The sequence below is a fragment of the Microcaecilia unicolor genome, chromosome 3 (genome assembly GCF_901765095.1).
Source record: "Microcaecilia unicolor chromosome 3, aMicUni1.1, whole genome shotgun sequence".
Lineage (NCBI taxonomy): Eukaryota > Metazoa > Chordata > Amphibia > Gymnophiona > Siphonopidae > Microcaecilia > Microcaecilia unicolor.
Window position 1 is genome coordinate 239,758,932 of NC_044033.1, and position 25,098 is coordinate 239,784,029.

Genomic DNA, 25,098 nt, shown 5'->3' on the forward strand with positions numbered 1-25,098 from the left:
TCATCAACCAAGGCTCCATTATAAAAACCATTCCGGGGAAAGATCAGCTATAAAATCTCTAACTACCTGAGCCTTCCCACATACTGACCTGGCATTAAAATATAAACATTTTGTTACATTATAATCCACAGAGACATTAAATGACTTACAAGGGATCTTAATAAGATTATGAAACCTATCACAATCTCTAGATTTCCCAAATGTATCCCTTCTAACTCCAGCATACACTGGTATAACTCTAGGGCATTCAAGCAAACAATCTATTAAGTTTTCAGACTTTCTATCACAAACCTGGAGTGTTACATGCGGAGCCAGACGTACACACCCATGACGTTGTTGATCCAGATGCTCCAGGGCGCCTACATTCCGGCTCGTCTATAGTCTGGGCGCATCTACAGTTTGAGTGCGTCTACAGTCTGGGCGCACCTACAGCCGAGCGTGCCTACAGTCTGGACGCGTCATTCCGGCACGCCTACAGTCTGGGTGCGTACCAGCGGCCGCGCCTACAGTGATGTCAGATGCCTTCAGCTTAAAACCAGGAACCTTTCACTACCTCTTTGCCTCAGCTACTACCTTGCTGGATTGAGCTGGTGCATTTCTTCTTGCTGACTTCACCTGACCTGACCTGTGCTTGAACTTGACTGTGCTTATTGGATCACCGCCTGCCTTGACCTGTGCCTGAACCTGACTCTGCTTATTGGATCACCGCCTGCCTTGACCTGAACCTGACTCTGCTTGTTGGATCGCCACCTGTCTTGACCTGAACCTGACACTGACATTTGGATCTCCGCCTGCCTAGACCTGCCTGAACCCAGTCCTTCCTGGGTAGTCTCTCCCAGCCCTTTTTTCTCAAAGTCCTGCCGGCTGCCCGAACCTAGGTGCTCAACATTTGGGGAACAGCGGTCACTGCAGGTGAAGCCTTGGGCCTATCCAACTGCCTGTTCTGAGCCCAGTTCCTTGCCTTCGGGCCTGGTTCTTCCCTGGGTCGGCATAAGGGCTCACTTCCTGGGTCTGTGTCTGATATTCAAGTGACCAACTGAGACAGACCATGACACTTTCGCAATTGTAAGTTAATTGATTTAGGCCTTCTTGGCTAATTGGTGATTATGGGGATAGAAGATGAGTTAACATAACCAGCTTCTTCCCTAGATGACCCCACCAACCCACCTAGGCCCAAACACACAATCAAAACCATATAAAACCAGCACATTTTAGCTACAGATATATATTCAGCTATCACCATAATAATAAATAAAAACTAACAAAATACTTGCAATTCTTTGGCTTGCACCTTAGGCTGCGTGTCAAGTGGCAGCATGCCACTAGCTGCCCATGGGAAAAGCCTGCGGCATCTGTTATCACTAGGAAGTGGGTGGAACCTGCTCCCATGCTCAATCATAGCTGATTGAGTGAAATTTTCTCCCACGCCTTACCTCTACCCGCAAAGTTAGAAAATCAGGAAATGTTTCGCCCAGGCAGGTAATCAAGCGTTGTAAGTTGTCTTGTTTTATTTCTATGCTGATAACATTTTTAAGTTTGTTCTGCAAGTTGTTGATGCCCCTCTACAAGTTATTGGTGAGGCCCAACTTGGAGTATTGTGTTCAGTTTTGGAGGCCGTATCTTGCTAAAAACATAAAAAGACTGGAAGAGGTACAAAGAAAGGCTACAAAAATGATATGGAATTTACGTTGCAACATGTATACCTTGGAGAAAAGGAGAATCAGGAGTGACATGATACAGACGTTCAAATATTTGAAAGGTATTAATCTGCAAATGAACCTTTTAAAGAGACGGGAAGGTGGTAGAACTAGAGGACATGAATTGAGGTTGAAGGGGGGCAGACTCAGGAGTAATGTCAGGAAGTATTTTTTCACAAAAAGGGTGGTAGATATGTGAAATGCCCTCCTGCGGTAGATGGTGGAGATGAAAACGGTAATGGAATTCAAACATGCGTGGGATAAACACAAAGGAATCCTGTTTAGAAGGAATGGATCTACAGAATCATAGCAGAGATTGGATGGCGACGCTGGTAATTTAAGAGTAAAACCAATGCTGGGCGGACTTCTATGGTCGGCGCCCTGATCGTGGCTGAATAGATATGGATGGACTGAAGTATAAATTTTAAGGGGCTTTGACGTTAGCTTCAGAACTTTTAGTACAGGAACAATGCTGAGCAAGCTTTTATGGTCTGTGCCCTGAGAAAGGCAGGGACAAATCAATCTTGGACATGTAAAGTATCACATACCATGTAAAATGAGTTTATCTTGTTGGGCAGACTGGATGGACCATTCAGGTCTTTATCTGCTGTCATTTACTATGTTGCTATGTTACCAATGATCTTTCCTAAATTCAGCATTGTCGTAATTCAATTTCTCTTCGGTTTTGATCTAATCACTTGATCTTGAATGCTTCTAAAATGGTCACCTGTTGAGTGATAGGTGCAAAGGACTGTCTCTCATTTTCCCTGACACTGTTGGGATACCCAATACCTTAGTTGACTAATTTAAATACCTTGGTGTTTACATCAACCAGCACCTCTCTTTTGAGCCTCAGATCTCTCATGCTGTTTGTATTTGCACATTGCAGCAGTTTAGATAAATCTGGTCTTATCTTGACCAAGAATCTCAGATTATGTTCCTGCATGCTCACATCACATCTCAGCTGGATTACTGTAACGCTGGATATGTCAGCCTCCCACAGCTACTTAGGTCTTCAATCAGAACAAAGCACCCCAAATGGACTTCTCTACCATGCACATAAGTCGATTCACATCACACCTCTCCTCTGTTGCCATCACTGGTTTCCAGTCATGTTTCAAATTCAGTTGAAACTCTTGACTCTGGCCCATAGAGCTGCCTAAATCAGTATCCCTCCCTATTTGGCTGAATTTATCTTCCTATCTGTTACATTCATCATATTCCTAGTGACTTTTCATACCTCCGCCTTTATTGATGCATATTGATACCATTAGACACTCAACATTTTTCTTTTTTGTTTTTACTTTGTGGAATTTAGGTAGAAGTTATCGATATGGGCTACTATTAAGATGGGTTATTTATTTATTTGTTGCATTTGTATCCCACATTTTCCCACCTATTTGCAGGCTCAATGTGGCTTACATAGTACCGTAAAGGCATTCGCCAGTCCGGTAAGGAACAAATACAAATAGATGTTAGGGTCAATAGGGTAGATAAGGTTCTGGCACATAATGGGTTGAGGATATGTTACTGTTAACCCTAGTTCTTTACTACTGCATAAAATGGGACCTCTGCTGAAATCACAGAACTTAGCAGCAAAATTACCCATTTTAATGATAGCCCACATTGATAACTTCCCACATTAGTATCCATCTAGCCATTGAGTGGGGTTTGTACTTACTGGAGAAAGTGGGGACCTGGAGAGAGAGAAATTGAAAGATATCTAATTTGAACTATAGAGAGTAACATTTCCCAATCTGTTACTTGTTATGAGATGGAAGGATCTATACAGTTCTCTGAAGACTACAATTAATGACTTGAAGATCAATTTTCAGAAGGATTTATGTGATTTCCAGCAGAAGGTAACCACATAAATTCTCTCTCCATTAAGAGCATACAAACAGTATATGCTAAAATCTTGACTGACCGGCTTCACCTTGGAGGTGAGGGAAGGACAGAGCCAGGGTAGTAATAATTGTTATTCCTATGCAGGACAATTCTATAAACTAAGCAAGATTTAGGTATCAAATGTGCATGTGTTCATACATAAATTCTGATATTCTGCTTATACACTGTTCTATAACTATATGAATATCTTTAATAGTTCATAGTTAAAAAGTAGCACATGTGAGTGAAGTCTGGGTGGATCACGCATAGGGCTCACATTTATATATAGGGATAGATTCAATATGTGGTGCCAAAAAAAATCAGTGCTGGAAAAAAGCGCACATTCTATAAGCCGCATCTAACGTTAGGTGTGGTTTATAGAATTAGTGCTTATAGCCGGGAATCACACCTATCTTTAGGCACAGTCATTTACACCAACGGAAACATAGTGCAAATCTTCACGCCTAAATTAGGCATCCTTCCCCCTTAGTCTATAAATTACACTCATAAATTCTCAGAATGCCCTGAACCCCCATGACCTTTCCATTTCTATGTTCCATTTTAGCGTCACATGTTAAAGATAGGCGTGAATCCCATGTCTAATTTTAAGCATAAATATTTTAATTAAAACCAATTAGCTTTAATAATTGCTTGTTAGGATGCCAATTATCAGCATTAATTGGGTCATTATTCAGTTAAAATGAGCACAAATTGGGTGCATGTATATTTTTAACATTTTTTATAGAATTAGACGGATGATATGCAGCTACTCATACCCATTGAACCTGACCTATCTACAGCCTTGAATAAACTGATTATCTGTCTAACATCAATTCAAGAATGGGCTAAACACAACAAACTTTGCCTGAATTCAAGTAAAACCAAGATTCTCTGGGTCCCTAACACAAGTGGATACATACCTGACATCAAAATCTCTTTTGGGAAGTACGAACTCCCCCTCAAATCACAAGTCAGAAACCTTGGAATACAGTTAGATTCAACACTAACTCCGATTCCCCAAATCCAAGCAACCTTCAAGAGCTGCTTCTACTATTTGCGACAGCTACGCTGCCTCTCTCCTTACATCGAGAAGGTGAATCTTATCCCAGTTGTGCATGACATGATAACATCAAGACTGGATTACTGCAATGCACTATACAGTGGTATGACTATAAAAAGGCCTGCACCAACTCCAGTTGATTCAGAATGTAGCAGCAAGACTCACAGAAATTTGCAAGTGACGTGACCACATCACACCATTTTTGCAAAAACTTAATTGGGTACCAGTACAATACAGGGCTAAATCTAAAACTCTATGTCTGATCTTCAAGGCCCTGAAATGAAATGGCCCCAAGTACCTGAAGAATAGGATGCTCCTCTACACACTGCCAAGGACCCTAAGGTCCTCTCAAGGACTATCACTAACCACACCCTCTCCAAAAGAAATTACATGGTGATACCTGCAAGTGAGCCTTCTTCGGAGTAGCCCCCACACTCTGGAATGCACTGTCTAAAAGGCTCCGCTTAACACAAGACTATCTTTACTTCAGGAAGCAGGTGAAAGCTTTGCTCTTCAACTAGGCCATTAATGGAAGAAGTAACTAACATGTTAGTCTCACTCACACAAGGAGTTACTAGGGCTGTACACACTGCAGCAGGACATGTTTATCCACCCCTACCCTAGCTGAGATAATATTTGACCATCTCTCTGACCTCATGTGAAACTTTCTTTAAATCAGTCACCTTAACTTTTTAACTTTTCTTACCTATCTATATGTTCCATCTTTTCTTTACCCTTCACTATAAATTATGTGACATTGTAAGAAGTATACTATGCTATACTTTGTATTGTCATTTGTATATTTTTACTGTTGTAATTGCCTATAGCTCATGTTTGATCTATTCTTACTGTACACCGCCTTGAGTGAATTCCTTCAAAAAGGTGGTAAATAAATCTCAATAAATAAAATTGTAATTAAACCACCTTCTCTAATATCTTGGATAAAAACAGGTCAATAGTTTGCGGGAACTTGAGGATCAAGTGCAGTTTTTTTCAAGGATAGGCTGCACCACAGCTAATTTCCAAGAACTTGGAATCTGTCCAGACGATAGACTGGTGTTAACTAAAGAAAGAATCTTTGGTAAAAGTTGAAGCACCAGGATTTTTAGCCAGTATGAAGGGAACGGGTCTAGAAAGCAAGAAGTGGCTCTCATAGAGGAGACAATTTTAGTCAATGAAAGAAGGGACTGTGGCTGAAAAGTTGACCATGAAGAGAGTTCTGCTTCTGGTGTGGAATTGTGACACATAGATGGGGAAACCAAAGAAGAGAAAGGCGAGAGGACTGTTAGATTACTACCACGTTCCATGGAGACACCATTGGACTTTCCTATTCCTTTCCTCAAACTCCCCCTTGCTAAAATAAAATAAAATTGGCACTACAAGGAACAAGTGTCCCAGTTTTACCTCCTAGAAAATCAGTCATCTTATTTCCTTCCCTCGTTCTCACTGGTTAAATAGCAGCGTGTGCATGCCTTCGCTGCCAACTTCAATCTGACATTATTTCATGGTCTCACAGGACCCACTGGTACCAGACTGAAGCAAGCAGAATAAGGCAAAGATGCTGTATTTCTTTAAGTTGGAGGGACAGGGGTAGAGAATTATAGATTTCTTTTTGGAGTGCCACGATGATTGAGCAAATTCAGATGTGTGCCATAGAATAAAAAAGGTTGAGAAGTCCTGCCTTAGAGAGACACTCACTTATTTTCAAATGCACTAGCAGTCAGAGCTCATGAACCTGTAAAGAAACCTTTACTGTTCTTTCCTGTAAACCCTGCTAAGTGGTTCTGGGAAGAAGCTTTTGTTCCATATATTCACTGCGGATCTTAGGTGGTCACAACTTCTGTCGCTTCAGTATTACTCAGAACTGGGAAGAGACACAAACTTCCCCTGTCCCCCTTTGCAGGAAAACATCTTGAATCTTCACAGAGCATCTTCAGATCTAACAGATAACTAGAAAATATAACACAAATATCAAAAATATTTTCTTACTTCTCAGAGAGTCAGAGAACCTGTGCAAAGAGCATGAAAAGATTCTGAAGCTGTTCTGTGAAAAGACTTTACAGGAATACATGGAATGTGTCAGTATCTTTATTATCACAATCCTGCTTATAATCGAAAGAGAAAAACGCCTATATTGCGACCCAAATCGGGAGATGGGCGTTTTTCTCCCGTGGGCACCCAAATCGGTATAATCGAAAGCCGATTTTGGGCATTTCCAACTGCAATCCGTCTCGGAAACGGGTAAAGTTGACAGGGGCGTGTTGGAGGCGTGGTGAAGGCGGAACTGGGGCATGGTTATCAGCCGAGGAGAGATGGGCGTCTTTAGCTGATGATTAAAAAAAAGGCGTTTTTACCGCGATTTTGGGTCACTTTTTTTGGACCCTTTTTTTTCACGAACAGGTCCCAAAAAAGTGCCCCAACTGACCAGATGACCACTGGAGGGAATCGGGGATGACCTCCCCGGACTCCCCCAGTGGTCACTAACCCACTCCCACCAAAAAGACCACACTTTAAAAACTTTTTTTCCAGCCTGTATGCCAGCCTCAAATGCTGTACCCACCTCCATGACAGCAGAATGTGTTCTATTCTGTGACAGCCTTTCCCTGGTTCTGATGTGGCTCTCGGGTGTGTGACACCTTTTCTGTTATGCGCACTGCAGAGTCACATCAGCAATGCATTGTGATGGGTGTAGGGTATTGGGCTCCGTGATTCCACTAGCTTGTGGCAAATGCTCACGATGCTGGTAGTTGGTAGACTCAACTCCCATGGTGCTTTCCCCCCTGCTTACTGGGTCAGAGTGTGCCCTGTTTTGTTTCCGGTAGTCCATGAGGTAGTGGCCATTTTTGTAAGCCAATTTTAGATCCCTTTCACGTGTTAGCCATGTTACAGAACTTAGTTCTTACCTTGAATGTGGCTGAAAGAGGGCATTGTACAGCATTCTGCCAGCTCTGACCTACTGCTAATCTCAGTACCAGGGAGACTCGTTGCCAGTGGGGCACAACCTCTGATCTGCAGTTAACTGTGAGTAAGCGTGCTTATTCCAATAAAGGACGTTTTTGGAGAGATTAGTCTTCAGGTGTCAACTGTTGTGCCAATGTTATATAGTAGCAACAAGTCCTAGAGGCCTGTGTGTATGCAGGTCCCTGGAGCACTTTTAGTGGGTACTGCAGTGCACTTCAGCCAGGTGGACCCAGGCCCATCCCCCCCATCCGTAACACTTGTGCTGGTAAATGGGAGGCCTCCTAAACCCACTGTACCCACATGTAGGTGCCCCCTTCACCCCTAAGAGCTATGGTAGTGTTGTACATTTGTGGATAGTGGGTTTTGGGGGAGGGGGGTTGGGTGCTCAGCACCCGTGGTAAGGGAGCTATGCATGTGGGAGCGTTGTCTGAAGTCCACCACACTGACCTCTAGGGTGCCCAGTTGGTTTCCTGGCATGTCAGGGGGGCGAGTGTACTACGAATCTTGGCCCCTCCCACGACCAAATGGCTCGGATTAGGACGTTTTTGAGCTGGGCATTTTTAGTTTCCATTATCGCTAAAAATAACAAACGCCCAGCTGAAAAACGTCCATTTTTTCGAAAATACGGTCTGTCCCGCCTCTTCACGTACCCGTTTTCGGACATAGACGCCCATGGAGATAGGCGTTCGCATTCAATTATGCCCCTCAATGTGTCCCACAGTCAAAAAGGCACAAGGTAAAGGTCTGCATAGGGCATGTACTTGTAATGCTGTTTTGGAATGATCAGGTCTGCAACAGCAGCAAAGTTAGGTTGTACCATGTGACAGTACAGATGTGGATGTAGTTGTGTGTGAATTCCACTTCATTGAATATGTAGATATAAACTAAAAATATTAAGAGGAAACTGGTTCTATTCATTAACTGTACTTATAAATACAGAACACAGTTGTCAGTGTGTAAGTCAGAGTTCTTCCATTCAAGAAGGAAAAACGCCTCAAAAGCAAGCCCCTCCCACAGATGTAAATGGGGTGAGGGCTACAAATTCATCATCACAGGCGCTTCAAAAAACCTCCTCATTTTAAAACATTTTTTTGAAAACGTTTTTTCTAATGCTAAACAACAAAGCTACTTTGCCGAGTAAGCTATAAAGTTTTACTTAACTTCGGCAGACTGCAGACTTTCTCCTCCCAGACCGTGATTCAACTGTGGTCAACGGGTCCCGTTTCACATTGCGCTGCTTCAGGACCACAGCAATTCAATCAACCAATTCAATGGTCATATATCATTCCGTTCATAATGCCGACGGTAGCATGAAGGGTCCAAAACCTGTCTCGTGTTTGGGGGAAAAGCGAGGGCGGGAGCGAGAGGGAATGCAGCCTGCCTATGTTACTGAACACTATCAGATGAGTTTCCACCAGAGCCAACCTTCCTCCTTTCCCCTGGACATAACGAATCCATGACCCAAAAAGTTTACAATCTATGTTAACATTACTCTTCCATATTGTATGCAGGCAGATGTGCATGGGTTGTGCACCCTCACACAGCAAAGATCTTCCAGGAAAAAAACGAGTATGAGGACTGACCGGCAAAAGTATGATTGCAATTAGTGACAATAAGAATATTAACAATAAAAGCTATTTCAGTATTTATGACAGATCATAACACAGTAAGAATTGCCACAAATTATACAGAAGCATACGAGTCCCTGCCCTCCTGAGCATATAATTTAATATTCCTTCTGCCAAAGGAGAGCTGTAGATCTTCATATTATGGGATTACATATTCTGAATATATAATGGATATATCACTCTCAATATTTATTTAGCACTGTATCACTAAGATGCCTCCTCACATTCGCAAGCTCTAATCACATTTCTATCCCTGTCACTTGGACAGATATCAAAACTCCCGCGCTATTCTGAATAGCACCATAAAAATACCACCAGAACAACGCAGAAGAGCAACATCCTAATGCCCAAAGCTAATGAGATGCAACTATAGGTGCACTTATAGCTTTGAGCACTAGGGAGGTCAGAGCTTTGGTGCGGGAGGATTATGCGTGGCATGTGCACAGAACAGTTTGGCAGTAAGCTCAGCTCCTGTGCGCATTTGCCTAGTAAATTCCGAATGTGAAGAACACATTTTCTTCGGTTTTCTGCTGCCTAAATATATGCTTAAAAAAAAAAAATCTGGACACTTTCTATGGAAGTAACAGATGTGTGCTTTGGGTTTCTTTTTAAACAAGGCCACTTTAAATTTAGATGCTGGACAAGAACACCCATATGCGCTTCACATTAGCTCTGCTCTTTTTCACAACCAGCGTTCAAGGGCTTGCACGGGCTTCCTTCTGCTTCTAAAAGCGATCAAACCTGATAGATTTTGCAGAAAGAATCATGAGGAAAGCATGAGAATCATGGGAAATCCTCTCTTCCAACAGTCTAACACCTGCTCGGACTTGGCATTATTTTTTACAGTGGTAAGGCACCTTTGTTTCAAGCTCTATCATTGGGAAGGAATATAAAACGATCTCATTTTAATAAGCTTGACTACATTTATTTATTTGTGATATTTATATCCTACATTATCCCAAACAAGTTTGAGTTCAATGTGGCTTACAAACAATAATGTATAAGAAAGTAATTTGTTGTAAGAATGCAATTTTACAATACAGTATCATAAACATACTGGGATAGCTATGGATGTTTAACATTTAGAAAATCTATTATGAATGAGAAATTGTACATGAAGCAAAGAGAAAGTTAATGATAAACAGAGTAATAACCAATTCAGGTAATAATTACTTGTTTGAGATATGGTTGTTCTTTGTGAGGGTTTGTTTGAATAGACACAATTTGAGGATTTTGCAGAGTCTAGCATATTCCTGTATATTTCTTATTTTGGTTGGGAAGGAGTTCCACCATTTGGTTCCTAGGTAAGTGAAGTCTGCAGAGTGGATAGTTTTGTAGATCACTTTTTTGCAATTTGGGAGGTGTAGTCTGAGATAGTTTCTTGCCTCATGTTTAGCGTTTCTTTGAGGTAAGTTTATTAATGGTACCATATAGTCTGGAGCTGTGCCATTTAGGATTTAAGAGATAAAGGTACATAATTTGAAGGTGATTCTCGCTTTGATGGGAAGCCAGTGTAATTTGATTAATAAAGGGAAGGCACTTTCAAAACAAGAGATTTTGTATATGAACCTGGCTGCAGTGTTGTTTGCCATGCTAGAACCATCTGATCATTCTTCACTGGTAAATGTGGGCACCAGTATGGTGCTAATGGCCTCTAGCATTCGCGTTGACATCAGCCGCCTGTATTCCCTCCTCTCCATCTTATCTTTGTCCCTCTCCTTGTTATCACCAGCACCTCCCCCACTTCAGATTTATAGGCCCTTATCCCATCTCCTTCCCTCACCTCACATTAACAGATTCTGTCCTTGTAGACCTAAAAGCTTTTCCTGATTAGCTAACACAGAAAGCTTCTGCAAGAAAGAAATCCTCAAACTTTTGTGTCAGTAAATTTTATTAACATGTTTTTAACAAAAATATCTAAACTTTTTCACCTCTCACAATCATGCCAGAGTCTGGAGATGTCCAAGAAAACAGCAAGGCAATGATCTGCAAACTCCAAGATGAAAACCAACGAAGCAGGTCAATAGTAAAAACAAACAAGGTTTATTAAAAAAAAAAAAATCTAGAATATACTTCAGTATATTCTAGATGTTTTTTTTTTAATAAACCTAGTTTGATTTTACTACTGATCTGCTTCGTTAGAGACTGGAGATGTTAATCCTGAGCCCAGCTCTCATTCCCAGGCTGCCACTGGGCGGATTCTCAGAGGAGTCTCATTATAAGTATAAAAGAAAGGTCGAAGTTTCTCAGTGAAAATGTCCGTGAAGGTAAAAAGAAGAACTTTATTATCTGCATTGTAAAATGAGACCTTTCCTGCCTCATAATCCAGGAAAATCCCCAGTACTTGGGGTCTCTTTCTATGGGAGAGCGAAGTCTCAGGGGAGGTAAGGGCTGAATATTCACCATACCACAGCTGTAGTACCCAGTATCCCTCCTGAGGTGATGGGTGGATCCACTGTCCCCTCCCCTTTCTCCTGACAGAATCTTTACACACACCCAATCTCCAACCATCTTCCACCTCTACCTCCCAGTAATGTCGCCCTGAGGTGAAGCCCTCAACCCCCAGCACACTCCAATTAGTATCAAATCTCTCAGGATTGTCCGGCAGATCCCGATCTATGAATCCCCGACTGACACTTTTCCGATCCGCAGATAGTTCAAGAATAGGATGAGCTGTTTCTGGATCTATAGTTACATCCACTGCAGAAGAGAGACATATTAATAAACATGAGTACACACATCTCATTGGTTCCTCACACAATATCTCTAACCCTCATTGGCTGGCTCCTTAGTCACTCACTAAGCTATGACAGGAGCACCGCTATTGATTAGTATTCACTGGCAGCCTTGTTTTAGGTCCTAATGATCTTATTTGACATAGAGTTTTCAGTGTTTACCCTTGGACTGAGTGTATTCACACATGCTTCAAATGAATTAATAATAGCGAGGTTCTGCTTGGCTAATTCACTGCCAGGCTTCCTGTAACTCACAACCCTATTGGCCTCCTGTGCTTCAGTTGTTAGTTAATCAGCCAAGGAGGTTTAATAAGACAGGAGATGGAATGAGCCCATCTGGCCCATTATTTGGGAAGAAGCCATTAGGCAGAATCTGCAGCTATGCCATATTGAATGACCCCAAACATTTGCAGACCTCCTTGGTTTTGCATTCTACTACTACTACTATTTAACACTTCTAAAGCGCTACCAGGGTTGCGCAGCACTGTACAATTAACAAAGAAGGACAGTCCTTGCTCAAAGGAGCTTACAATCTAAAGGACAAAAAGTGCAGTCAATCAAGATTGAGGCAGTCTAGGATTTCCTGGATAGAGGTACAATGGTTAGGTGCCAAAAGCAACATTGAAGAGGTGGGCTTTGAGCAAGGATTTGAAGATGGGTAGGGAGGGGGCTTGGCGTATGGGCTCAGGGAGTTTATTCCAAGCATAGGGTGAGGCGAGGCAGAAAGGGCAGAGTCTGGAGTTGGCGGTGGTGGAGAAGGGTACTGAGAGGAGGGATTTGTCCTGTGAGCAGAGGTTACGGGTAGGAGCGTAAGGGGAGATGAGGGTAGCGAGGTAGTGAGGGGCTGCAGATTGAGTGCATCTGTAGGTTAGTAGGAGAAGCTTGAACTGTATGCGGTACCTGATTGGAAGCCAGTGAAGTGACTTGAGGAGAGGGGTGATATGAGCATATCGGTCTAGGCGGAAGATAAGATGTGCAGCAGAGTTCTGAACGGATTGAAGGGGGGATAGATGGTTAAGTGGGAGGCCAGTGAGGAGTAGGTTGCAGTAGTCAAGGCGAGAGGTAATGAGAGAGTGGATGAGAGTTCGGGTGGTGTGCTCAGAGAGGAAAGGGCGAATTTTGCTGATGTTATAGAGAAAGAAGCGACAGGTCTTGGCTGTCTGCTGGATATGGGCAGAGGAGAGGGAGGAGTCGAAGATGACTCCGAGGTTGCGGGCAGATGAGACGGGGAGAATGAGGGTGTTGTCTACTGAAATAGAGAGTGGAGGGAGAGGAGAAGTGGGTTTGGGTGGAAAGACAATGAGCTCAGTCTTGGTCATGTTCAGTTTCAGGTGGAGTTTGGACATCCAGGCAGCAGTGTCGGATAAGCAGGCCGATACTTTGGCCTGGGGTTCCGCAGTGATGTCTGGTGTGGAGAGATAAAGCTGGGTGTCGTCAGCATAAAGATGATATTGGAAACCATGAGATGAGATCAGCAAGCCCAGGGAAGAGGTGTAGATTGAAAAAAGAAGGGGTCCAAGGACAAATCCCTGAGGAACTCCAACAGAGAGCGGGATGGGGGTGGAGGAAGATCCATGAGAATGTACTCTGAAGGTGTGGTGGGAGAGATAGGAGGAGAACCAGGAGAGGACAGAGCCCTGGAACCCAAATGAGGACAGTGTGCAAGAAGTAACTCATGGTTGACAGTGTCCAAAGCGGTGGATAGGTTGAGGAGGATGAGGATGGAGTAGTGACCTTTGGATTTGGCAAGGAACAGGTCATTACAGACTTTAGTGAGTGCTGTTTCTGTCAAGTGTAGAGGGCGAAAACCGGATTGTAGCGTACCGAGGATGGCATGAGAGGAGAGAAAATCAAGGCAGCGGCTGTGAACGGCGTGTTCAAGTATCTTGGAGAGGAAGGGTAGGAGGGAGATGGGGCGGTAGTTGGAAGGGCAGGTAGGGTCTAGTGATGGTTTTTTGAGGAGTGGCGTGACTACAGCATGCTTGAAGGAGTCAGGGACAGTTGCAGTGGAGAGAGAGAGGTTGAGGATATGACAGATGGGGGGGGGGGTGACAGTAGGAGAGATGGTGTTCAGTAAGTTAGTGGGGATGGGATCAGAGGAACAGGTGGTGCATTTCTAGGAGGAAAGAAGGAAGGCGGTTTCCTCCTCGGTGATATCAGGAAAAGAGGAGAAGGAGGTCTGGGTTGGTTGGTTGAGGGAGTGGGTTAAAGGGTGAAGAGGAAGAGGTGGCTTGGTAGTGAATTTGAGGTTGATCTTCTGCACCTTGTCGTGGAAGTAGTCAGCCAGTGATTGAGGAGAGAGTAAGGGGGGGGGGAGCGGAGGGCACTTTGAGGAGGGAGTTAAGGGTGGCGAAGAGACGACGAGGGTTGGAGCCGAGACAGTCAGTCAATTGGGTGTAATAGTCCTGTTTGGCAAGGAATAGGGAGGACTGGAAGGAGGATAGCATGAATTTGTAATGAATGAAGTCGGTATGGGTGCGAGATTTTCTCCAGAGGCGTTCAGCAGATCGGGCGCAGGAGCAAAGGTATCGGATGCAAGGGGTCAGCCAGGGCTGGGGATTACTACGCCTTGTGGGACGGGAGATGGATGGTGCAAGGGTGTCCAGAGCAGAGGAGAGAGTGGCATTGTAAGTAGAGACAGCCTTGTCGACAGACTCGGAGGACATGATGGACGAGAGGAGATTAGAGATACTAGAGGATAAGGTGGGAGGGTTGACAGCCTGGAGATTCCTGAAAGCAGTGGTTAGTGTTGGGCGGGACTGAGGGGGGAGGGTGATGAAGTGTGAAGGTGATCAGGTGATGATCTGAGAGAGGAACAGCAGAGGCGCAGAAATTGGAGGGTAGGCAGGTAGAGGAGAGGACGAGATCAAGACAATGGCCAGTTTGGTGAGTAGGGGTGGTGGAGCTCAGCTGGAGGTTGAAGCAGGGGCATGGCTACGGGTGGGCCTGGGTGGGCCCAGGCCCACCCAATCTGAGTTCAGGCCCGCCCAATTTATCCTGATAGGCGCAGGTTAACAGTGGGAGTACACAGCCTTTCTGCTGTGGCTCACTCGCTCATTCACATGCAGCCTGCAGTTCAGCCAGAAGCTCTCCTCTGGTCCTCCTCCACAGTACTAACCTTTTTTTTTTTTTTTAAAGTGCACCGATCCAGAAGTCTGTCGTAGAGAGGCGCCACACGCCTACTGCCCTTCCTGGCGTAGTTTTAATTAATCTGCTTCTGAATCTCTGTGTGAATTCTGCTGATGATTTATGGGGCTGCCGTGTTTTTAAATTATTTTTTTCCCCGTAGGTTCACTAGTTTGTGCCTAATTTTAAATCCTTACAACTGAATCATACAGTAACGCCAAGGAGAAGAATATTTCACAGCTAAAAATGGACTTACAAATGTGCTTTTCCTACGGAGACGTTCCGATAGCTGCACGTCTCAGAAGCCCCACAAAAGGATCAGGGGGCAGTGGGGTGCCACCTTCTAGAAGTAGTGACAGATCCAGCCAGACATTGCTGTGTTTCTTGAAAAGTTACACCAGTGGGTTCCTGATCCATATTTGCATATTTTTTTCTGCACTATCAGTATTTAGTGAAGCAAGTCTTAGCGTAGAGTGCACACATGCTGACCAGTTATTGGCATTTTCTTTGAGCAGTAATTAGGATGCAGGCATATTTGTTATGCAGATGAAGAAAGGGGAGAAGGCTTTAAAAAGCAACAGTGGAAGTGGTTGTGTAATTCCTTGGTCACACTTTGAAACAGTATATCCTGCCCCCTCCCCCTCCGGTTTAATGTCAATAATTCTCTCTATCTCTCACCTATATACTGAAGGCAGGGTTTATTAGGAAAAGGTTTGCACTTTCTATTTAACTATCTGGGTGAAGGTGAAAGCGGGGTGTCCCTATGCACACTAAAAGCCTGCATGCAGCAAGCAGAAAACTCCGAGCCAAGCATGTTGTGTTTTGAGGCGGTTCCGTGCCCCACCCGCATGGCTCCAGGGCAAATCCGGATATTCCTTCTGACTGTGACAGGACTGCCTCCGAGCTCGGTCTTCTGCTTGCACTTCCAGGTACTGCTCCATGTCGTGCAGCTCCCTGGCTCTTGATATGTCCAGTGTGCCGGCTGACTGCTCTCTACCTGGATTTTGCAGGTAAGTGTGCCAGCTGGCTGTCCTCTCTGCTCATGATGATGACTGAGAAAATGGCACAGCTGGTCTTTGCTTTGGTGCCTTGGAAAAGTTTGCTTTGAAGCACTGCAGTCTGTGCAGGCTTGGGGATCCGCCATCCCACCTCCAAAAAGGAAAACATAAGGCACTCCTATGTACACCTCTTTTAGGAACAATTTAGTACTTCTGGGTTTGTGAACAGCCAGAAAGTTTGCTGGTTGTAACTGGCTGGTGTGGAGGATAAGCAATGCAATGTACACTGATGCCAGATTGCTCAATTCCACAAGGAAGACTTTTTGGCCAGAGCTGACTTTGTGTGGAATTTATAGTCTTTGATTCTACCCATTTAAATCTATGCTGCAGGTCCAATAAAGATATCCCGATAAGGTTGTTAGAAAGCCAGGACTGATCTGAAATCGCTGTCTTGGAACTGGGTAACTTGGCAGGTCTGGGTACAGCAGACAGTGTTATCAAACTTGGAAAGTGCCAGCATTCTTGAAAAGGTTAGGGTCAGTAATTCAATCATCAAGTGCATTCAAAGGCATTATCCCAAGAAACACTATTCATACCTGTATACATAGTGCCCACCCAAAATGTCAGGTCTGGCTAAGCCACTGGGTTGAAGGAGGATGTCAGAGTGAGGAACTGAGAAGCGCAAGAGTCGGATGGGTCGTCAGCATGTATGTTAAAGTCTCCAAGAATGAGGGACGGAGATGAGGGTTCAAGAAAAACAAGAGAGCCAGGCATCGAAGTCAGTAAGGAAGGAAGAGGGGGACTTATCAGGGGGGCAGTAAATGACTGCAACTCTGAGTGGCAGCGGGTAGAATAGACGGATGGAGTGAACTTCCAAAGGATGAGAAGCAGTGAGACTGCAGTAGGAGGAGGGGTTGAAAACTACAGGAGGGCGAAAGTAGAAACCCGACGCCTCCTCCACGGCCAACTGGGCGGGGAGTGTGGGAGAAAAGATAACCTCCATGGCATAGGGCCACGACTGAGGCAGAGTCGTCAGGGGTGAGCCAGGTTTCAGTTAGGGCGAGCAATTGAAGGCAACGGGAGATGAAGAGATCATGGGTGACGGGAAGTTTGTTGCAGACCGAGCGGGCATTCCACAGGGCACACGAGAAGGGGAGGGAAGAGGGGGGAGGAGGGGAATAGAGATGAGATTGGAGACATCCCGGAATCTTTTGCATGGATAGGACGAGGACAGGTGTTTGCATGGATAGGACGACAGCTGATGTGGAGGACCAGGATTGGGATTAATGTCCCCAGCGGAGAGCAGGAGAAGGAGTAAGAGAGTACGGAGAAGAGTAGGAGAGGTACAATGACAGCGACGAAGGCGAGATGTACTCAGATAGAAAGGAGATGGATGAATAGAAGGAAGGAAATGTTTAAGGTTGAGAGCTGAGAAAAAGGAAGAGGAAAAAAGAGATGGTGAGATGATGAATACAGATGGTGGACAATGTGTTCCTGCAGTGTACAGTGGTTTAAGATGGAGAAACAAATTAGGAAGGGACAGTGCCAAGAAGAAAAAGTGTCCTGGGGCCATAAGTAGTAACTGAGAGAAAAGTAGATGTAAAGAGAAAAATGCCCCGGCACCTAGAGCGGAGGCCCTGAGTGGATCGGAGTGGACCTGGGAGTCACCCCGGAGAAGGCTGAAAATGATATGCAGATGAGCTGCAAGTCCTCCACAGCACCTGAAAGGCAGCCGGTGGTAGAGCTGGGCACCTCTCAGCTGAGGAAAAGGCTTACCAGGGGTTAGGTCGAAGCCAGCATTCCTCCCCCTGAGGGTCGCCTGTTAGGAGCAGGGGAATAGCCGGACCTCAGCGGGAGGGGGGTCCAGAGCCCAAGGTGGGGGGGGGGCACATTTCAGCCCACCTCCCCCAGCTGCCAACCCTCCCCCACCGCTGCCACAAGGTATCTTTGCTGGTGGGGGTCCCCAACCCCCGCCAGCCAAAGTCTTCTTCAGCGCCAGTCTTCGGCACGTTCACTGATCTGTGCTGCTGTCTTCTTGAGTCCTGACATCCTGCACGTTCCTTTTAAGTGATACTGAGCATGCTCAGTTTCACTTAAAGGAACGTGCAGGCAGCCGCGTTCGCTGATCTGTGCTTTCTTCCTCCTGAAGTCCTGACTGGGGCTAAAGAAGGCTTTGGCTGGCGGGGGGTTGGGGACCCCCGCCAGCAAAACCAGGGACCAGAACTAAATTGGGGGGGGGGGGGCCATGCCCCTGTGGCCCCACCTTGCTACGCAGAAAAGCAGGTTACCACAATTGTCGAGGACAATGTGGGCTATGAGGACGAGCTGTGACCTGTCATGACAGGCCTTCAGCAATGTCTTGGCAACCAGGGGGAAAGGAAGGAAAGTCATAAGGAAGTGTTTGGGTCTATGAAATAGCAAGGGCACTATGAGGTCTTGGAAAGAAAACAGAAATTGTCACACTTAGTAATGTCCTGAGAAGCGAAGAGATCAATGTCAGTATTTGAAGACAGGATAGTAAGCCAATTGGTTGAGTAATCACTCATGAAGGTCCAACTTAGGGTACCTGACAACTGGTTGCTTTTTCCTGGTAGACTGGCCATTCCAGTCCAAATTCTAATGGGCTAGGCAAGGTATCATATGGGCAGAGCTTCTCAGTAAAGTTTGAAGGATCCTGCAGCTCCTCATTTGTTGACATGGCTACCTGATTGTCCCATTTGTATAAGCATATTATTGTGACTTAGCTAGGCAGCAATAACTGGCAACCAAAGTTGCTCCTTAAGCAAGGGTGTTACATGATCTCACACCTTCACATTATGCAATAATCTAATAGCAGTAAAACCTTTGGAGGAAGCCCGTGAATACTTGCTGCTGGAACTTCCGCACATGCTCACAAGAAGCCTCACTCTAATCTCAAGCACGTTGGCTCTGTCAGTGACATCATCAACTAACTAGTTTGGTTTCATGTCCCCTGCTGTCTATGGACAAATATTCAGTCCTTCCAGAGGGATTACTCTCTGACCCTGCAGCATATGATCAGGAAATGCACACACTCTTCTCTATCCCAGCACAAAGGGAAGGCAAGGGATGGGACTTGATATACCACCTTTCTGTGGTTGCAATCAAAGCGGTTTACATTGAACATACAGGCACTTATTTTGTACCTGGAGCAATGGATGGTTAAGTGACTTGTCCAGAGCTACAACAGGATTGAACCCAGTTCCCTAGGATCAAAGTCCGCTGCACTAACCACTAAGCTACTCCTCCACTACAGAGAAATATTCTCTCCATTGCAGAGGGGTCACTCCCTGTCCCTATAGTGAATGATCAGGACCCACAATTTCTTTAATACAGCAGAAAAAATGATGACTAACACTGTGAAATCACAGTGAAGTCACATTACTGGATTTGATTCTGTTATATAATTCATTTTATATCAGATTGCTACCTGCATATTTGATACATTCCATCCACCATTCCATCCACCGATCTGTTTTAAAAGAAAAACAAATGGTGATCAAATCTCAGAGAAAAGAAATAAGCTCAATGCTATGAAAAAGATATACGTTGCTAACTTCAACTATGACTTACCGAACCCTGCTGGATGTGAGAAATATTAGAGTAAGAACTTGACATTATTTATGAGTTAGCAGCATTGGAGCCGACTCTGTGAGTGCTGTGGGTGCTTGAGCACTCCCAGTATTGAGAAACTTCCTTGCATGTGTCCAGGGAGGGGTCATTTCCATTGGGCTTAGCACCCCCAATAATTTTGAAAAGTTGGCTCCTATGGTTAGCAGAACCCTGCACACTCCCCAGTGGACTTACAGACATCCCCCGTTTGCTTTCTTGAGGTTTGGTCACAAATAGGTAGAACTAGATAATCCTATCTGGGGGCAGCGAGACATGCACAGAGGATCCCTGAGGGAGAGGAGGAGAGACTGCAGAGACATGCAGTTGGGGTGGGTGGGCAGACTGGATAGGCTGTATCATTTTTATCTGCTACTTTTTTGTACATTTATATAAGATCTATCACACCTGCAAAAAGTTGGTCCAGAGGCAGTTGCTAAAATTAGCAGTGGGTTGTTTGTTTTTTTGGGTTTTTTTTTTTTTTTTTTTTGCAGAAGGGGATAACAGAAGCTTTCAAAGAAGAGAAACTCAGGTCAGGGAATAAAGAGCAGGAGGATGAATACTCAAGACCAATCTGAGGAAAAAAGTTTTTTTTTATGGAAAGGAAGGAGAATCTCTGGAAGGGTCTCTCTCACTGGAGGTGTTCGAGACAAAAGAAAAGAAGCATCAGAATGCAAGAAAACGTGGTACAATCATTTGGGATATCTTGGGTTTTTCAAAAGAATAGATTAAAGTCTGTAGTATGCGAGTAAGCAGACTGGATTGGTCTTATAGACTCTATGTGCCGACATGTTCAGTGTTTCTATCTGCAGTCAAATTTCTTCAGCCTTCCAATACTGGATAATAATTTCTGGTACTTTACCCTCTATACTGTAACAGCTCCACAAACAGATTGTACTTCTGTACCTAACACACCTCATATCATTGTATTCTTACACTGGTCAAGTTAGACTTGCAATAACTCATAATTCTGTAATCTCTGGGGTCCTACCTGGATAAATCCCATCCATCAGGTCCACACCTGATTTTCAGCAGCATTATCTGGATAATGCTGCTTAAAATCTGGACAGAGTATCCTGGCGCTCTCAGATAGTATCAGGGTGCTCCAGGCTGGACCCAAGGGTGCGTTCAAATCTCTCTCATGAATATTCATTGTAGATATCCTGAAAACCTGTGTGGCTGGGGTGCCTTCAGGACCAGGTTTGGGAACCACTGTATTATAGGAAGGTCCCTAAGGCTGAGTGTTGGAGTTTGATCTTTGGAAGGTATTTATCAAGTGTTTTTATTTAATGCTAGTAAAAAAAGCCCGTTTCAGTTTTTAAGGAAACGGGCACTAGCAAGGTTTTCCTCATAGTGTGTATGTTTGAGAGTGTGTGTGTGAGAGTGACTGTGCGTGTGTGTGAGAGAGAGTGACTGTGCGTGTGTGTGAGAGAGAGAGAGAGAGAGAGAGAGAGTGTGTGACTGTGCATGTGTGTGAGAGAGAGAGAGAGAGTGTGACTGTGCGTGTGGGTGTGAGAGAGAGAGAGAGTGACTATGTGTGTGTGAGAGAGAGAGAGCGTGACTGTGCGTGTGTGTGAGAGAGAGAGAGAGAGAGTGTGACTGTGCGTGTGTGTGAGAGAGAGAGAGAGAGAGTGTGACTGTGCGTGTGTGTGAGAGAGAGAGAGAGAGAGTGTGACTGTGCGTGAGTGTGAGAGAGAGAGAGAGAGTGTGACTGTGCGTGTGTGTGAGAGAGAGAGAGAGAGAGTGTGACTGTGCGTGTGTGTGAGAGAGAGAGAGAGAGAGTGTGACTGTGCGTGTGTGTGAGAGAGAGAGAGAGAGAGTGTGACTGTGCGTGTGTGTGAGAGAGAGAGAGAGAGTGTGACTGTGCGTGTGTGTGAGAGAGAGAGAGAGAGTGACTGTGCGTGTGTGTGTGAGAGAGAGAGAGAGTGACTATGCGTGTGTGTGAGAGAGAGAGAGAGAGAGAGTGTGACTGTGCGTGTGTGTGAGAGAGAGAGTGACTATGCGTGTGTGAGAGAGAGAGAGAGAGTGACTGTGCGTGTGTGTGTGAGAGAGAGAGAGAGTGACTGTGCGTGTGTGTGTGAGAGAGAGAGAGAGAGAGAGTGACTGTGCGTGTGTGTGTGAGAGAGAGAGAGAGAGAGTGACTGTGCGTGTGTGTGTGAGAGAGAGAGAGACTGTGCAAGAGTGTGTGTGTGTGTGTCAGAGAGAGAGTGAGATTGGGTGCGATTGTGTCTGTGAGAGTGTGTGTGTGTCAGAATGACAGTGTGTGCGAGTGCATATGTGAGACACAGCGAGACCGAGAGTTGCCTGAACCCCCTTCCCCTCCCCCCTTCCACCCCTGTCTGAGTTCCTGAAACCCCTCCCACTTCTTCACATGTGAGTTCCAGGACCCCCCCCCTGCCACTTCTTCTCATCCCCCCTCTCCCCTTCCCACTCTGCCTCTCTCCCCTCTCCAAGTTCCAGGACCCCTCCCCCTCCTCCCCTCCCCCTCCTTCCCATCCCCCCCACCCCTAGGACCCCCCCTCCCCTTCCAGTTCCAGGACCTGCCCCTACTCTTCCAGTTGATTTCCAGTAATCCCCTCCCCCTGTGTCATTTCAGGACCCCCCTCTGTAGTTTCATGACCCCCTTCCCCCCCCCCCATGTCGGTCATGACCCTCCTTTCCCTCCCCTGTTGTTTCAGGACCCCCCCTCCTGCACGTTTTTACCTCCTGCACTGTAGGGACGCCGCTTCACACAGCCTCTTCTTTCACTTCTGTTTCAGCTGTTCGTGTGGTCCCGCCCTCATATATGTTTCCATGTATGTATACACCCTAACGCAATACCATTTGTAAACCTGTTACACGGAAATGGCAACCGCCATTCCGGCAAATGTAAGCCACATTGAGCCTGCAAATTGGTGGGAAAATGTGGGATACAAATGTTACAAATAAATAAATAAATCACTTGGGTTGGGGCCAGCCGCTAATATTCCCGCTAAGTGTCACTGAATATCACAGTTAGTGTCGAACACAGTCAGTTATATTGGGGGCGTTCCAGGGACAGAGTCACTTGGCCATTTAATTATTCAACCCTTAATTGGCCAGGATTACCGCATAAAAGTCTGTCCTATTTTTATGCAGTTACCCATGGCCACTTAAGTGATGACTATCGGAATATTGACTTAAGCGGCTACATGTTGGCCAGCTTAAAAATAACTGCATAGTGAAAGCCAAAGCCCATACAGGTCCTGGTATTTTGCTCACCGCCAATGGCTGAGTACTGACCTACTGGTTACTAATAACCTGGGTTAATAGTAAAATAACACATCTTAACAGTAACCCATGTTGATAACCCTCCCCCCCCCCCCCCCCCCCCCCCCGAGACATAAGAGGTGCTACCTGGATAAATCCCATTGCTGCTGGCGTCCAATTCTCTGATTTATAACATAATTTTTGCACATTTTTAATGAAATCTATCTAGCACATTTGTACAGAAAAAATACAAATGCTAATAAATGAATGAAAATGTTCCACCTTCTAATGATTTAAAACAACAAAAGAAACCAAAACAAACCCTCACCTCCAAGTTTTGTAATCAATTCCTTCAGCTGCTGAATGTAGTTCAATGCAGACCCCATTTTCAGATCAACAGAAACAGCCTCTGGTTCTGGACACCTATAGATAAGAGTCACAGATTATTCTGGGAGATGTTCACCCCCAGGGGACATTATGGGACAGGCGGACGGAATGGGATACGCCACGAATCCTTGATTTGTTTTTCTTGATTATGAGACTGAAGCAAGGTCTGAAAACCTGGTTATCATTTGCTACTCCTTGCAGAATCACTGGAACAGTTGTGTTGCCTGTCCATAAATCACAGAGACTGAGCATGTTGATATGCACTTATGGTGCATCATGGAAGTCAGCTCAGTTCCCACAATTATTGCCAGTGCCAGAGCAGAGCCCATCAACACCCCTGCATCAGAATTGTGGGAGCGACAACGCTAAGAGTAAAGGTGGAAAAGGAGATGCATAGTGTAGTTGGTAGGAACGGAAGAAGATTCACAGAGGGCCAAATAGGAGGAGAGGAAAAATCATGGGTGGGGAGTTGGGGGAAAGAAAAGTTTCACTAGCTCAGGAAGAAAAAAGGGAAAGCCAAGTTGGGGAAGATAGGGGAGGCCTGCGATTCTCCTTTCTCTTTCTTCATTCATCGGTGCTTTCTTCATGCTTTAATTCTCCCTTTCCTCATTCAATCACACCTCCCTCTCAATCAATTCTATTCTTGCTCAAAAATAAATAAATAAATCCAGCCACATAGAAAATGTTAGAAAAGTAACTTATACCTGCTCATGGCATCCTTCACATCCTAGAGGAGAAATGAGGCAGAATGTTTCTAGTTAAGATTCCACAGTTTATGAGCACATTATACACTTTAGGATACACCACACACAGCTCTCTACAGACACATAATCTTAGCACATGTGAATCCTCCCCCCCACCCCACCCCAAACAGTACAAAACAAGCATACCATTTGATGCTAATTTGGCTGCAGCTTTAATGACTTAAACAGTTTAAGTACAAGTAATATAAAAAAAAAACCAACAATGACGGTACCTGAGCCAACCCATGCTTATTGGGAGCTAATGACCTCCTACTATCTGCTACCTTCTAAGTAAAACTGTTGCACAATGCACTTTTCCACAGGGTGAATCTTACCACACAACAAGGGAGGGCCCAACCCAAGGTACAGATATCCAAGCTGTAACCAACATCCTGACAGGAAAATCAAGCACCACCTTCAGACAGCCTCTCAAGCCTGAATACTCCCACCACTAACCTGGGATAGTTAAAACAGAGCTTAAACATAATTTGCCCCGGGCCAAATAACCCCCACCAAGCTGCGGTCAGTTGTGCATGCAAAAATAACTTTCCTACAAATCACTGTCTTTCCAATAAAATTCTTCACAAAACTCATCTGCCCAGCTATGTGAAATTTGAACAACTCCCAGCAGTACATTCCAAGAGGCAATTTGCCAAGTTACATTCTAATGCCATGATCTCAACTGTTTAAACATAAGCAGGGCATGATGTAGGACCAAGCTATTAATGACCCAGCAAAATGTTGAGTAATGGACAGATCAATGTGCACCAGGGCATAGCTCCCCCCTCCCCACCCCAGGTGAATAATGGGAACCTGCAGGGTCCTGAGAATGGCCCATCTTTTCTGAAGAAATGGAACTGATCTGTCCTCTGACAGCCTTTCCCCGATTGTAATGTGGCTCTGCAGTGTTGCCATATAAAAAAAAAAAATTCCCACCCAAAACAGCCCAAAACCCACCCAAAAACCGCACACCCCACCCCCGACATCATCACCCCGCCCCTTCCGTCATCAGCTCCGCCCC

At 45.0% G+C, this 25,098-nt stretch overlaps 1 protein-coding gene across 7 annotated transcripts in view; it reads right to left on the reverse strand.

Moving 5' to 3' along the window:
- Window positions 1–10,747: 10,747 nt before the first annotated feature.
- LOC115466389 (E3 ubiquitin-protein ligase TRIM39-like) overlaps window positions 10,748–25,098 on the reverse strand; it is a 118,814-nt gene continuing 104,463 nt past the window's right edge. For 6 of the 7 annotated variants that reach the window (XM_030197582.1, XM_030197584.1, XM_030197580.1 and 3 more), the window contains 4 exons: window positions 24,039–24,061; window positions 23,276–23,370; window positions 19,541–19,582; window positions 10,748–11,933 (listed from right to left, as the gene is read on the reverse strand). In XM_030197582.1, the coding sequence (XP_030053442.1) occupies window positions 11,407–11,933; window positions 19,541–19,582; window positions 23,276–23,370; window positions 24,039–24,061 (687 nt within the window). In that variant the 3' untranslated portion in view covers window positions 10,748–11,406. The remainder of the gene's footprint in view (window positions 11,934–19,540; window positions 19,583–23,275; window positions 23,371–24,038; window positions 24,062–25,098) is intronic. The other variant, XM_030197583.1, reaches the window with a different exon arrangement.